This window comes from Lutra lutra, chromosome 9, assembly GCF_902655055.1.
Source record: "Lutra lutra chromosome 9, mLutLut1.2, whole genome shotgun sequence".
NCBI lineage: Eukaryota > Metazoa > Chordata > Mammalia > Carnivora > Mustelidae > Lutra > Lutra lutra.
Genome location: NC_062286.1, coordinates 66792727 through 66808119, shown reverse-complemented (window position 1 = coordinate 66808119; position 15393 = coordinate 66792727). Strand labels below are relative to the sequence as shown.

The following is a 15393-nucleotide window of genomic DNA, read 5'->3' as shown; positions in this document are numbered from 1 at the left end:
CTTATAGGACTAACACCCAATGAAAATACTGGACACAAAGGTTGGGGTAAGCTTCTCTGGTCAGCAATACTATGTGCAGGTTGCCACACAACATTGCTGGAAGTAAGTGCTGTCTGCATAAGAATCCTGGAAAGAAAACTGGAAGCTCAAGCCTGGAACTGCCCCAGACTTTGCCCTATGTGCCTTCTCCCACTGGTAATTTTAATCTGTATCATTTCATTGTAATAAACTATAATGATAAATATAACAGCTTTGTGGAGTTTTGTGAGTCTTTCTCACCAAAAAAAAAATAAAAGTGAATCTAACAGTGGCTGTGGGAACTCCTGAAAAACATGAGTGAAAAATAGTAAACAAATTTCAGAAAAACTTTCCAGGACAAATGTACCAAGTTTTCAGCACCAAATCTTCAGAATATATATAGATCCAGGAATTAATATTAAACAGTACATGCTAATGTGTGGGAGGGGAGTAGGCATAATGTAATATGCTGAAATATCATCCAGCATATAAATATATGTTCCAGGAGAAATGTAATCCAACAACCTACTTCTTTTTTTTAATTTTATTTTTTTTAAAGATTTTATTTATTTGACACAGAGCAAGTGAGAGACAGAGAGCAAGCACAAGCAGGGGGAGGGCGAGAAGCAGAGGGAGAAGCAGACTCTCCGATGAGCAGGGAGGCCGATGTGGGACTCGGTCCCAGGATTCTGGGATCGCGACCTGAGCTGAAGGCAGCCGCTTAACTGACTGAGCTACCCAGGAGCCCCTAACATCCCAGTTCTTTTTTTTTTAAAAGATTTTATTTATTTATTTGACAGAGAGAAATCACAAGTAAGCAGAGAGGCAGGCAGAGGGAGAGGAGGAAGCAGGCTCCCTGCTGAGCAGAAAGCCCAATGTGGGGCTCGAACCCAGGACCTGGGATCATGACCTGAGCCGAAGGCAGCGGCCTAACCCACCGAGCCACCCAGGCGCCCCTAACATCCCAGTTCTAAGTAAGATGTTTATCTTCTATCTTATTCATTCATTCTTTAAATATGTACTGAGCACACACACAATATGTGCCAGTTGCCACACTATTGGAGGAGGGAGATTACAAAACAAAGTATCACTTTTCAGGAACTTATAATAAAAAGTTTAATCTTTATATACTATTAATATTCTTTTTTTTTAAAAGATTTATTTTATTTATTTCGTTGACAGACGAGATCACAAGTAGGCAGAGAGGCAGGAAGAGAGAGAAGAGGAAGCAGGTTCCCCTGCGAGCAGAGAGCCTGATGTGGGGCTCGATCCCAGGACACTGGGATCATGACCTGAGCCGAAGACAGAGGCTTTAACTCACTGAGCCACCCAGGTGCCCCTATACTATTAATATTCTGAACAGTAGTGTTTCCCTTTTTTATTTTTGAAGTTTTATATCCTTCAGTATGCTTTCATTATTTTCATGGACCAGTTTTTTTCCCCTCATTTTATAGATGAATGCATGCATGATTAAGGTTTCCTGAATCCAGAACAGAGCAGCAAGTTTTTGTGGACTGCATGTGTCTGAATCTGCAACAGAGATCATTTTTAAGTCTTACATCTCACTTTACAGAAAACTTGGCAAACATAAAATTCAATCTCAATCTTGCGGAGAGCACACAAGAATAAGTATTAGGACCTTCTCATCATCACTGCCCATAAGTTTAAAGACAGGCAAAATACAAAGGCAAAATAATAACAAAACAATCTGTGTTATATTCTTATGTATATTTTAAATATACATATTTAGCAAAATCATATTTACCAGTGTTTTCACCTGTTCGTCAATGGAAATTCTTCTATTTAATAGTGCATACTAATAATGCTCCATTAATATCTGATACATACCTAGTAAGATATGAGGTGGAAAGAAACAAAACATCTACTTCCAGTTTAGATTTGTGACCTAGAGCCAGCCATTAAATAAGCTTTATATAGAATGAGAAGGTTCATATTATACTTTCTTGCACTGTGTGGCAATGTTACTGAGAAGACTAAGGAAAAAAATTACTGTGGTCAGATGCATTAAAACTAACTCAAGAACCTTCAGTAATCAGAATCACTATAAAGAAAAGCTGATAGAAGTGAAAATGACAAGAATTAAAAACACTAGAACAGAATATTACACTAGGCAACTGCTGAAAAAGTGATCCAATTTATAGAAAATAATAGTTAAAATGCTATGGTTAATTTAAAATTCCAGTTACCAGCTGTCACAGACTGTATCTGCCTAAGGACACATCCAACTACTAAATGTAGTATGGTATACTGAATGGAATCCTGGAACAGAAAAAGGACACTACGTCTTAAACAGAAAAACTAGGATGACTGGGTGGCTCAATCGGTGGCTCAACTGGTTAAAGCAACTGGCTCTTGATTGCAGCTCAGGTCACGATCTCAGGGTCGGAAACTTGAGCCCCGAGTTGGGCTCTATGCTGGACATGGAGACTGCATAAGATGCTCTCTCTCTCTCCCTCTCTGCCCCTCCTATGCTCAACTGTATACACTCTCTATCTAAGAAAATAAGTAAGTGAAATAAATAAACTGGGGAAATCTGAATAAAAGATAGCCTTTAGCTAATAATAATGTATGAGTAATAATAATAATGAACAGTAACACCGTATGAATATTAACTCATCAATTATGACCAGTGTATCCTACAAATACAAGAGACTATTAACAGGAAGAACTGGAGGAGAAGGTGTCAGGGAAGAAAGTACATAGGGACTCTCTCTGTATTTTCTACTCGTATTTTCTATAAATCTTAACTTCTAAAATTAAAACTTTCCTTTTTAAGATTTATTTACTCAGAGAAAGAAAGCATGCACAGAGTGTGTGAGGGTGCACTGGGGGCAGGGAGCAGAGGGAGAGGGAGAAGCAGGCTCCTGGCTGAACAGGGAGCATGAAGCAGGGCTTGATCCCAGGCCCCTGGGATCATAACCTGAGCTGAAAGCAGATGCTTAACTGACTGCATCACCCAGGTGCCCCTAAAATAAAAACCAGTTAAAAAAAAAAAAGAGCTAGGGGTGCCTGGGTGGCACAGCGGGTTGAACATCTGATTCTTGGTTTTACCTCAGGTCATGATCTCAGGGTTATGGGATTGAGCCCTATGTTGGGATCTGTGTGGGGACTGCTTGAGAGTTTCTCTCCTGCCGTTCCTTCCACCTGTGTGCTTCCTCTATCCCTCTCTAAAAATAAATCCTAAAAAAAAAAAAGTTCCAGGTACCTGAGAGTTACCACCTATCTTATATTCTGCCATATTATAAATTCTTTTAGAATTGAAGTCATGAGCACTTTCAATCATTAGTGTCTGGCACACAGTATTCATAAACATTAGGCAAGCAGGTGACCAAATTTTAAAGAAAAACCTCAAAGACTTAGAACTTAATTATTTACTGACCTTTTATTAATTATGAATATATTCTATCAAACTTTAAAGTGATAAATACATGCTCTCTCCACATTCTAATATATTCTTTCAGGTAAAAAAGAAAAAAAAGTCAAGAATGCAAACTTAAACTAGTATTATTTAAAAAACCTTACCTGACAAATTTTTTCCCAAATCTCATCGCAGCCAGCTTTTTCCTGAAAACTTAGAGCCAGATCATAGTTCTCAGCTTCCGACCAAACAATTAATGTATCCTGTTTAAAAATAAAGATTTTTACATCATCACACTAGAAAAGCTAAAAAAGAAGTAACTACGATGTAGACATCAAGAGAACAGGAAAAAGCATAGTGATGACAAATGCCCTCTGATGAGTGTAATTAATGTACACTCAATTGACATAATGTAACTGTATTTTGCTAGCCTTTGAAACTTAGTAATATACTGGCAATGGAACAGTTTGGGTATTAAAATGACATTGAGCTATTTTCTGAAACAAAAAGTATTACTTATTAAATATTAAAATATATACTTTTATTTATGTATTTTTAATATAAATTTATTTAATGTAAAATATTAAAACAGAACTTAGCAGGCTCTAGCTCAGGTTACCAAGATAATGTCGAGTGGAAACTTTAGCCACTCTTGGCCAAGCTGTAATGTAGACATTTGAATCCTCTACTGCCTCTCTCCTCTGAATCTGGAAAAGCCTTCAAGATATGAAAGAATTCAAAACAATGATGCAATGAATATACTCTAGCTCTAAGTATTACCAACACTTCAGCAGCTTAGTTTGTAAAGAAATTAAGAACCCCAGGGTTTAGGTGTTTTTCTACTAATGTCCTTAATTGTATCACTAACAAAAAGTCAGTTAAGCTTTTAGGAAAAAGTTGTCAACCCCTTTATTAAAAACCAAAGTTTGGGTTTAAATTAAAACACAGACACATCTAAACACAAAAAATCATTATGCAACACTCAATGAAATGGACAGTTTTTTTAAGGATATGTAACAACGAAAGTTTAGTATGATTAAAACTTTGACTTTCAGAAAATACACATTAAGAAAAAAAAAAAAAGAAAATATATGGGGCTGCCTGGGTGGCTCAGTGGGTTAAGCCTCTGCCTTCAGCTCAGGTCATGATCTCAGGGTCCTGGGATGGAGCCCGCATCGGGCTCTCTGCTAGGCAGGGAGCCTGCTTCCTCCTCCTCCGCCCCCACCCCCCGCTTGCCTCTCTGCCTACTTGTGATCTCTCTCTGTCAAATAAATAAAATCCTAAAAAAAAAAAAAAATATATATATATATATATATATATATGTATATATATATATATATACATGTTTACATCCTAATTACCAAGTATATAATCTACAAAAATACCTTATAACTAATAATTGTTCATCTAATACTTCTAAATATTGTGACTTGATATTAAAATATGTAATACTAAAAAGAGTCTCAGATAAACAAAGTCTTCAAAATCAAAGCACTTTAAAACTCTGATAGCTTTAATCTGTAAAGGAAAAATATCCTTCGATTAATCCAGGTCTCAGATTAATACTTATTTGCTGTGTAATCAGGTAAGAAAAACAGCTGGAAAACTGTGTTCTCTCTTCTGCCTGGCTGTGCTCCTTGGAAGGAGAATTTGCTAACCACATATTCTAAAATTTTATCAGGTAACTCCTTCCATTTAAAAACTTTCCGTGGGGCACCTGGGGGGCTCAGTTGGTGGGCATCTGCCTTCGGCTTGTGTTGTGATCTTGGGGTCCTGGGATCAAGCCCCACATCAGGCTCCCAAGTCAGCAGGGAGCCTGCTTCTCCCTCTACATCTCCCCTCTGCTTGCACTCTCTCTCTCAAATGAATAAATAAAAATATTTTAAAAAATTCTACATTTTCTAGCTGTGTAACAAAGAAAAATGTATTTCACCTTCAAAAATAAAATAAAACAAAAACTTTCTGTGGCTCCTGCCATATACAGAAGAGGTTTTGAAACATTAAAAAAAAAAAAAAACCCAGCAGAACTCTTTTTACAAGTAAACTTTTACTAAGAATCTTCAAGTAACAAGGGGTGCCTGGGTGGCTCAGTGGGTTAAAGCCTCTGCCTTCAGTTCAGGTCATGATCCCAGGGTCCAGGGATGGAGTCTGCTTCCTCTTCTCTCTCTGCCTACTTGTGATCACTGTCTGTCAGATAAATAAATAAAATCTTAAAAAAAAAAAAAAAAGAAAAAAAAAGAAAAGAATCTTCAAGTAATAAAGAAGATATAAAGACAAAGCTCCTCTGGTTAAAGGTCTAGGAAACACACTCAGGCTCATGTACTTTACTCAACTGGAATCAACTTCTTAGAGCTCTCCTTCAAACAGCTTCATCAAACAGCAATCTCCAGTACTCTATTTGTATGTCTTGAACTATTTATACATTACACTCAGGAATATTAGTACAGCAATACTCTATAAAACATACACTAAAATAGAAATAAAAACCTTTATATAAAGATAAAATAAGCATCATTTAAAAACGTTTGAACTGTTTGGGCTCCATACCATTATTAGTCAGCATTTTAAGACCCAATATACACTTAGGGCACAGTATATACACACAAATGACAGTAGATACAAATCTGTATTTAATTCTAATAATTCTAATAATTTAATTCTAATAATTCTGAATTTGGGGGGAAGAGCAACTTCTTGTGAGATCTATTTTTTTTTAAGATTTATTTGAGAGAGAGCACACAATCAGGGAACAGAGGCAGAGGGAACCCAACATGGGGCTCCATCCCAGGACCCTGAAATCATGACTCAAACTGAAGGCATCTACACCCAACTGAGCCACACAGGCACCTTTGTGAGATTTTACGATTGTTTCTGAGTTATTACTTGCTGACAGATTAACAAGGAGTATAGATGTCAGTTTTACCATTATCATGTTCATTTCTACTTACATTATTGCTTTCAGGCCTTTTTAAGGCATATGTTCATTAGGGTTACAGGTCAGCTTAAATTGGAAAATATCTATAAGTAGTTATCTACACATGCAGGCTACTGTAATTCACAGTAGTTAGGGAACTTTTTTATGGAAGTGTTACTTTTAGAATACCATGTCTATTTTTTTTTTTAAACTTCTGACCACTTGCTTATTAAGTATTAGCAAAAGTCAGCTTCTTCTTTTGATTAAAATATTTAAGCAGGCTTCTTCTCAAATCTCAAAGCTTTATATATAATGTGCATTCCATCTTAGAGATCACTAGTACAACAGGATGAAATCCAGAATACTTTATCCAAGCACCCAGGGCCCTTTCCAATCTTCTGAGCAGAAGTCCCAGTAAGCTATCAAGTCTGACTTAAGGTAATTAAGTCCCCTTCTTCAAAATTTTCTTGTTTGTTTCTTCTTAATGTAAAGTCTTCTCCCTAAGCCAGTCAAAACCCCAGAAACTAAATGGGATTTATATTCAGAATCCTTTTTCAATATAAAGAGGACTGACCTTGGGTGATGGTTACATATACAAATTCCCATGCTCCCTTGGAGTGAAGCCCCAAATTCTTATTTTTAACAAGGGTCTCTGATAATTCTTTTGGTAAGTCAAATTTGAAAACATTACCTAAGTTTATCTCTGGCTGGTTACAGAGGATAGGGAACTGTGCCATCAGAGCAGGCACTTTCCAGCTCTATAAAATCTACTCAAAATGGGTTACAAATCCCACCCTTTCCTCTTCCCCTCCCTGGAAACCTACTATTTCAATTAAAAAAAAAAAAACAACAAACAAACAAAAAAAACCCCTAAGAAGTACTTCTAATAACTGCTTATCACAAAGATCACAGTAAAAGCTCCTAGGTAAGAGAGCACAAAGGTGGCATAAGAACATTTAAAACAAAACAAAAAGTGTCAAAAGGCAGGGTTTCTTACATATCCCAAAGTCAAGCTCAGTTTTAGAGGTAATGTCTGTTTCTAAATGCTGTGCCCTTTGTATTATATTTTTTGCTCATTTGTGTGTGACACACAAATCTTTGTGACATTATTAAAGCCTGTTTAAACTAAGAGAAGCTTAAGAGTTTTTCTCTACCAACTAAACATTTAACCACCACTATATCCCCATGGAAATCAGATTTAAAATGAGCCTGCAGGGAAAATAGAAAAAGTCAGTTTTATTTGGTCTGGTCCCTTAAAAAAGTAAGAAAGGTGATTAAGTCTAACACCAGGATGGAAGTTAAGACATAAGCTGGAGAGGCTTGATAATTTAGCTTTTACTGAATCAGATTTTTACAATGTAGTTTTATTATAAGAAATGGTCACTTCTGATCTTAAATATTAAAAATACATTCTTGAGGTGAATACTGTTTAAATCAAAGGTTCTTAATTCAAGGTCTAAATCATACCTTAGAATTGTATTTAAAACTGGGTGCTTTTAACATCTTTTCTATGGAAAGGGTCTCTAGGTTTTACATTACACTCACAAAGCACCTGTGACACATACACAATAGTCTAACAGACCAATGGATTATCAGTGTCAGTTTACCTATCTAGTGCATTAACATGAATGAAATCCACTCATGAAATATTTGAGATCCTACTGCCTGTCAGACCCTATCTTTGCCCCAACCACTCTGATGAAATTCAATACAGACAGAGCTGAAGTTTTTCAAAAGGATCGCTTATTTTTTTAAAAGGGAGAACAGAAATAATCAGATTTGTAGACTTGGATTTGCAGATTCAAAATCAATTTAGAAGTCTGAAAATAAGTGTGATTAACCAGACATATGATGCAACATCTAGTTCTCTAGTAGCTTCTAATGGGTATTTGACCTCAACTTATTCTGAGATGGATTTTTAAAATATAGTATGGTATAAGATACAGTCTAAGACAGACATGATGCTATTGCTAAAAACAATACTAGTATCTTCCTAAAATCCAAATATATTTGGATATAATGGGAATAACCCCAGACTTGCATTAGGACCTGAGCACCACTCAGTTTCACTGTCCACTATTTCCATGACTCAACACAGTATTTAACCTCTTTGATTTTTCTTTCTTCATTGGAAAAGAGGAGTACGACTGATGAGATTATTATGACTACAGTTCTCTTATTGAGCTTATTTGTTACATACCATGCTAAAGCATTTTCATACATTAATTCACAACTATTACATGACGTAGGTAGTATCTTCATTTAAAAGGTAAGATTCAAAGAAAATTTGCTCAGGAAATTTGAAATAATGAAATAAAAAATTAATAGTATTCAGCTCTAAACCCATGTCCCTCCTACTATGCCCCATAAAAAATATAAACAATTCTAAAAGAACACAAAGTTCTCAATAATTTGCTTCCTAACCTCCCGCCCAGAGGAACTGTATTTATCTAGGCATCTATCTGGACTCCTATGTAAGAACCCCCTTCATCTGATTTCCAAGGATTTCTCCTTAGTCCCATTCCAAAACACCACCTAGAACATCCCTCTATCCATTACTGCCCAACCTTCCCAACCTATTAATTCACGTCCTCCACTCATGCTTGTGATCTATAGCTAGAACAGCCTCTACTCATTACAAACCCATGCTGTTATTTTAACTCAGCATTCAAAACTTTCACCTCCACCTTTATCTTGGCAAATGTTCTTCTAGCTAAAACCTAGAATAGTCTCAATCTTACCTTTGAAGGATATGAATAGCCATTCACTGACTGCCCCTCTCCTTAACAAAATTCTGTTCTCCCTTGGTTTCAGGACAACACGCTTTCCTGATTCTCTACTCTTTCCAATTGCTTATTCTTCCTCTTGACTAGATCTTCTTCCTGATTACCAAATACCTAACCCAGCAGCACGTCCTGTCAATTCTATCTTCTATATATACACATATCTCAAATCCATCCGCCTCTTTCCATCTTCACTGACATCACCCTAACCCAGTTCAACATTATATCTTGCTTGGATTATGCTGTGATCTCTCAACTACTCTCCCAGTTATTGCCTCTCTTCAATTCCACACACTGATGTTACTAGTTTGGATCACGTCATTCTTCTACTGAAAATATTCAAAAGCTTTTCAACTTTAAAAATCTAAACCACAGGTGGAGAAGGGGTGAAAAAAATAAAAATCCAAACCAAAGATAACAGAACAGTATATAGTATGCTATCATTTATGCAATGCATTTATGCATTTATGAAAATGTGTATGTGATTGTATACCTATTTGTTTACACATGCATAAAACCTCTAGGAAGAAACGCAACAAACTGGCATACTGGTGGCCTCTAGGCAAGGGAAATTATGGATGGAGTTCAGGGTGGGAGAGACTTCACCAAATACTTTCTAAATTTTTAAAGATGTGAATGTATTATCTATCCAAAATAAACAAAGAGGGATTTTTGCTTTTTTGAAATGAACAAGCCACTAGCCAAATGACCTGCCTTCTTGTCACCTTCTCAGTTTCTGGATAGAACCATCATTTCCCTGGCCCCAAGACTGAAAACACTACTAGTGACCCTTGATTCCTTCTCTGTCATATTTAATCATTCTCCAAATCTTCCAGCACTTTCTTGTTAATATATTGGAGCTCTATTTCTTCTTTACAATTCCATTTACTACACTGAACAGTGTTTCATTTTCCTGCATCTGAATTATAGTAAAAGGTCTTGCTTCCTAAAGCTCTTATTTCCTCTCTACCCCCAATTCATTATTCGTAACATTGCCACACTTGCTTCCTAAACGCAGTAACATTTTCATCATGTTAGGCCCCTACTCAAGAATCTAGAATAGCTCCCTTTTGTTTAGTAAACCAAGCTCACAAATAAGAAACCTCTGCTGTCAAGAGCCTTAATAAAACTTTTGTGTCAGGTGTACTATTTCCTTCCCTATCACAATTCCTTCAACAGACACCATCAGGGAGAGTGAAATTTTTCTTAAAAATTCTAGCTCAAATTAATCTCTCCTTTTAAAAATTTTCTACTGTCCCAGTCTGTGGAATGAAACTGCTTTATATAAATTCTGTGTTGGTACATACTTTTTGTAAAATCTCAGTCAAGAAACTTGAATTTTCTGTTCCCTAACTGCCTCATCTGTTAAATGCTTTCATGGGCTTTCAATAAGGACTGGGTTAAAACCCTTTATCAGATAGTTTATTATCGATACATTAATTGTTTCACCTGTTACATCTTGTCTCCCAATAAAACCAAGATTGGGACTTCCTTGTACTTCTTTCCTAAACCCAATTAACACAAATTGTATTAAAACTGTACTAAATATGAAAGGTATACATCTCTATGACTCTGCTTTTGATTTAGTCAAGATCCATAGGATGGATTCTAAATAACTTAAAATTTTGACATGTATCAGACACTATTTTCATGTTCTACTATATCATCATTCTCTTCTGTTTCCAATGTATTTAAACACTTAACAAGTTTATTGGCTCCTTTAAGTTTATCTTCTTCCCATTAACAACTTCACTACAGTCCACAGTACTGAAGCAAGAAAGTGTTGTGAATCAATGATGACCTATCGATATGGGGTCATTTGACATCCCAATTCAACTCATTCTAACTTATTTTGAGCCCATCATTCAGAATTTGGCTCATTTTAGAACTGCAATGTTAAAAAAGAATCTTAAATAGTCTGCTTTGAATTTATTCAATGTATTTTGTAGCAAAATACCAACTATGAACATTCTCATTCACTCAAGTCTTTTTAAAATTAAAACCCAGAATGATTCATATATTTCATATCATCTTTGGAAATGGTTATTTTCTGGACTAATATATTGCATAACTTAAACAATGACATTTAAAAAGTAATTCTAATGAACACAGAAAAACATCATTGGGTTTTGGAAATCCCAATTTGTAACATCTGGTAAAAAGTGCAAACTGAACAAGATTTTGGTGAAAAAAAAAATGAAAAAACCATATCCATAACAAAAAAACTAAGAGAATTCCTAAATTGCTCTTTGATTCTATTAGAAAAGTGCACTCAATTTAAATAAAAATAAACAAGTGACCCCAATTACACATTTTTCAATCTTAAATACAAAGCTTTTCCATATTATTTTCAGTGCCACAAAGTTATCTTATAGTTTAATGTTATTTGGTAAAGGTAATTCAGTTAGAAAAAAAATACTTAAAAATCCCAATAGTATATTACTGAAATATGATTAATTACAGAAAACATTTTTCCCAATAGCATAAAGTTTTAAAAATAAGTACTTTTTTTCTCCAATACTTAAGTTTTCGAGCAGAGTAATATTACACAGAAAATCATGTTCCAAAGTTCTTAATGAGACATCATGTATTTTTGGACAAATGTTGGAGGGCTATTTTATACACAAACCTCCACCACATGTGATCTGATAGTAACAACAGTTAAAGAATCTTATACACAATCTGAGAAGAACCCATATTATAATTAATTTGTAGGAAGTCACATTTAAGAAGACAGTTTCTGAGAATTTTATATTTGTGCAGATAGGGGGAAAAAAGATAACAAAACAGTTATTTCTTTCCCCACAAAAAAGGAGGCCAACAAAAAATAAAACAGAAGGAGCTACCTGGTAAAATTCCATGCAAAGACAGAGACTAACCATCTGCTTGGCTGACTTAGAAATTACATTTACTTAAATGTCTAAGGTATAGGAAACATTTTTCAGGTGTTTAATACAGGACAAATGTTTAATTTGATTCTCCATCAAAGACATGCAGTACTTTCTAAGCAGAAGGAAAAAAATTATTAATTGAAAATTGAAATATTTCAAAGACATGATTAAGAATGTATTGCATACACAAAAAAATTGTTTAACAGTTAGACCTTTACTAATAACGAGCTGTGCAACAGACATGATTTCATTCTTCCAACTGTGAAGTATTTCTGGGCATCCAAATTTTCATTGAACTTGAAGTACGTATTGATGATGTAAATATACTACTAAAATAATTTATCTTTTCCTTCAAAAATCTGTCATACTCACTTTACACACCACACACACACACACACACAAACACAGAGGAAATAATCCCAATGTCTAACAATATGTGTATATCATAAAAGAAGAATGCTATACAGTTTTAAAAAAACCTAAATCTACATTGTTAACATCAACAAATCTTCCAATTAACTGCTGAGTGTAAAATCAGAGTACATGTAAGAGCATGAGATCAACCGTGTAAAATTTAAAAACACACAAACACTACATATCATTTATGGATACATACATATGCAGATAAGGTATATAAGCATGTACAGAAATAATACAGCAACTTCAGAATAGTGGTTACCTATAAAGGATGGAGAATGGATAGAATGAGATGGGCACAAAGGGGGCTTTAACTCTATCCACAGTGTTCAACATTACAAAAATTAGAAACAAACATGGTATAATGTTAACATTATTAAATTTGGTGGTGTTACACAGACACACATTTTCTATACTTATCAATTTTAAAATCTTCCATGATAAAAATGAAAACATTCACAGAAGATAGGTCGAATCACCGCTGCCATTTCCAGATTAAGTAACTGGGCACACTAAAACACAACACAGGTTTTCTTTTCCCAAATAAGACAATAAATATTAACAGAAAATATTACATGATTGGCAATGTACACTTTTTATAAAGTATCCACTGATTATATTAAAAATACACAATTAAAGAACAGGATTTACGTGCTTCTATTTCAAAAACTCTACCTTTGCTTGAGTCAAAGGCTTTCCTTGCTTTATAGAGTACCCCTTTTAATTTTCTTTTATGTCATTTCCTTCAATGTGACTGAGAATAAAAGGCTTAGTATACAGGGTAAAAAAGATACCTGACTCTGTAAATAAGACCAATGAATACACTGTATTCTAACATAAACCAACAGTGGCTCAATTCAAAGACAATAAATTACTGCCAGTACAAAAACTTTCACTTTCTCAGTTTGCAACTTTTGACCTACAGGGAAATACATAGAATGTGTAACTCTGTTTACCAAACATGTTTTTTCTTGTCAGGAAAGCTTTCCCATCTTTGTCAGATTAATACTTCCTTGATCACAGATGAAGTCTTTCAAATTAAAGATAAACAACTACTTGCCTGTTGTTTCTGATATGCAGTGTTTGGATTTATCTTTGATTCCAAGAGTAGTGATCCTGAAAGATAAAAAATAATATTTGTAAGTTTCAATTTGTAAAATTCTGAATAAAATATCTGAATATGAATTTAAAGAAAAAAACTTGTTCTCGTCCCCTAGCTAGACATGTGAAGTAATCAAATGTATTCTGATTCATGTTCTTCTCTTCAGATCTGTGCTTTATATAGAACACACCATCTTATCCCCCATATATAACCCTTAGAGGAAAAAAAACCCACCTAAGATCAACATTCAGACCCAAAATATAAGGAGACTAGATGTCCATTAAAGTTTTATTGAAATGAAAACTTTGAGGTCTAAATGACTACTTGAAGCCAAGCTCTTTTTAACAAAGTTATTTTATTGCATTTTCAGTTTAACAAAACAAATTACAAAGGACCACAACAGGAATCTAAGTACTTAGTACACAAATAACAGAACGGCATTTTTGCTTTACTCCTTAACAAAATGAAGGACACTTCATATAGAAATAAATGTCCATACCTATTCAAAACAAAAGGTAAAGAGTACAAAGTACAAGAATAAATCCAAGATTGTTATTTTTCTATTATCTGCACATAACTGCTCAAATCGAGGCGTTCAGATTACAGTGAGAAAGGTTTTCATTACGCTCTACATTTTATAATTAAAATACTTCACATATGACTCGTACAATAAACCAACGGATTTAAGTTTACAATCTGTACTGGTGTCCTAACTTGTTTAGGTTGTAAAGCACCCACTTTTTCATGGCAACCTCTACAAAGGCAGCCTGGGGGGATCCTAGACTACAGATATGCTTGTGCGTGCATGTATCGTGGCAACAGTCTGCAATAACTGCAGGAAAAGGTGCTTTTTGGTTTTCCCCAGCACCTGTCGACTGGGGCAAGCGCGTTTTAAAAAAATGGGCTTTAAAAAAAAGTCCACTCAGAAAGTAAAGTTTCACTAAGCTTTTTGAAATAGACATATAATGGATAAGAAAACAAAAAAATAAAGGGAGGGGAAGGGTCAGCTCCCTAGGACGAGAAGAAAACTATTCTCTCATTACTTCCTCCGTTTTCACTCAAAGGCGAAGACTGGAGAGGAAGGGGTCAAATCCTCAATAGGGACAGGAGGCGGGGGAACAGAATCAACGTTTGACTGAGGGTAAATCCGGACAAAGTTTGTTTTTACCGTACAGAAGTGCAGGCACAAAACCAATGCGCCGTCCCAAGATGTGGTAGTAACCGTACCCGGCCCAGGGCCTAAACACCAGGGCTGTGCCCAAACCGGAGGCACTGATTGCCCCCTATCTTATGTTCCAATAACCTTACCGTCGGATTCAGCCCGAACCAGCAGCGACATCCCCTTGAGTTCCTCCACATAAGTGGAGGAGACATGCCCGGTGCCTCGGTCGTCCCACTGACGGTCTTCGTTGAGGGTGTAGACCTTCACTCGCCGCCGCGTATCCGACATGGTGGCTGCTGTCCCCACCGCCCCGGCCACCGCCTCCTCGCTCACCTCGTCCGCGCCCCTCACTCTTGAGAGACCGTTGCGGCGGTGGCGGCAGCGGCGGCGGCGGCCCCAGAGAGGCCCGAGTTCACCATGGCTCCCAAGATTCAGTCGCGGGAAGGGGCAACAAGAGTCACCAAGACCTCTCCGCCCGGAGTCCCGGTAACCTCTCACTTCACCTCCGCACACACCCACCCTCCACTCCCTTTGCCCCCCAGAGCTCGCTCTCCCGCCGCCGCCGCCGCGGTAACTACTACAGATCCGCCATCTTGTAACCCGATTCTCTCTGCCTTTCTCTTCCTCCTCCAGCAGGCTCGCACGGGCTGTCCTAGCAGGGGCTACGGCGGCCGACGAGCCCAATGCGCGATGCCTCGGCTTTCCGCACGCGCTTCCCGAGCTTGCG

The 15393-nt window shown here is 36.4% G+C and overlaps 1 protein-coding gene and 1 long non-coding RNA gene across 5 annotated transcripts in view; both read right to left on the bottom strand.

Moving 5' to 3' along the window:
- Positions 1 to 15381, bottom strand: part of PPP4R3B (protein phosphatase 4 regulatory subunit 3B) — a 69095-nt gene extending 53714 nt beyond the window's left edge. Inside the window, exons 1-3 of one of the 4 annotated variants that reach the window (XM_047745284.1) lie at positions 14813 to 15381; positions 13463 to 13518; positions 3562 to 3660 (exon numbers count right to left, since the gene is read on the bottom strand). In XM_047745284.1, the coding sequence (XP_047601240.1) occupies positions 3562 to 3660; positions 13463 to 13518; positions 14813 to 14954 (297 nt within the window). In that variant the 5' untranslated portion in view covers positions 14955 to 15381. Of the gene's footprint in view, positions 1 to 3561; positions 3661 to 13462; positions 13519 to 14812 lie in introns of those variants that run through there. The other 3 variants (XM_047745283.1, XM_047745282.1, XM_047745285.1) reach the window with 3 other exon arrangements.
- On the bottom strand, positions 11407 to 13456 carry LOC125108894 (uncharacterized). Its single transcript, XR_007130041.1, has 2 exons — positions 12198 to 13456; positions 11407 to 12097 (listed from the first exon to the last, which is right to left on the bottom strand). It is a non-coding gene; the product is annotated as an uncharacterized LOC125108894 (long non-coding RNA).
- Positions 15382 to 15393: the final 12 nt, after the last annotated feature.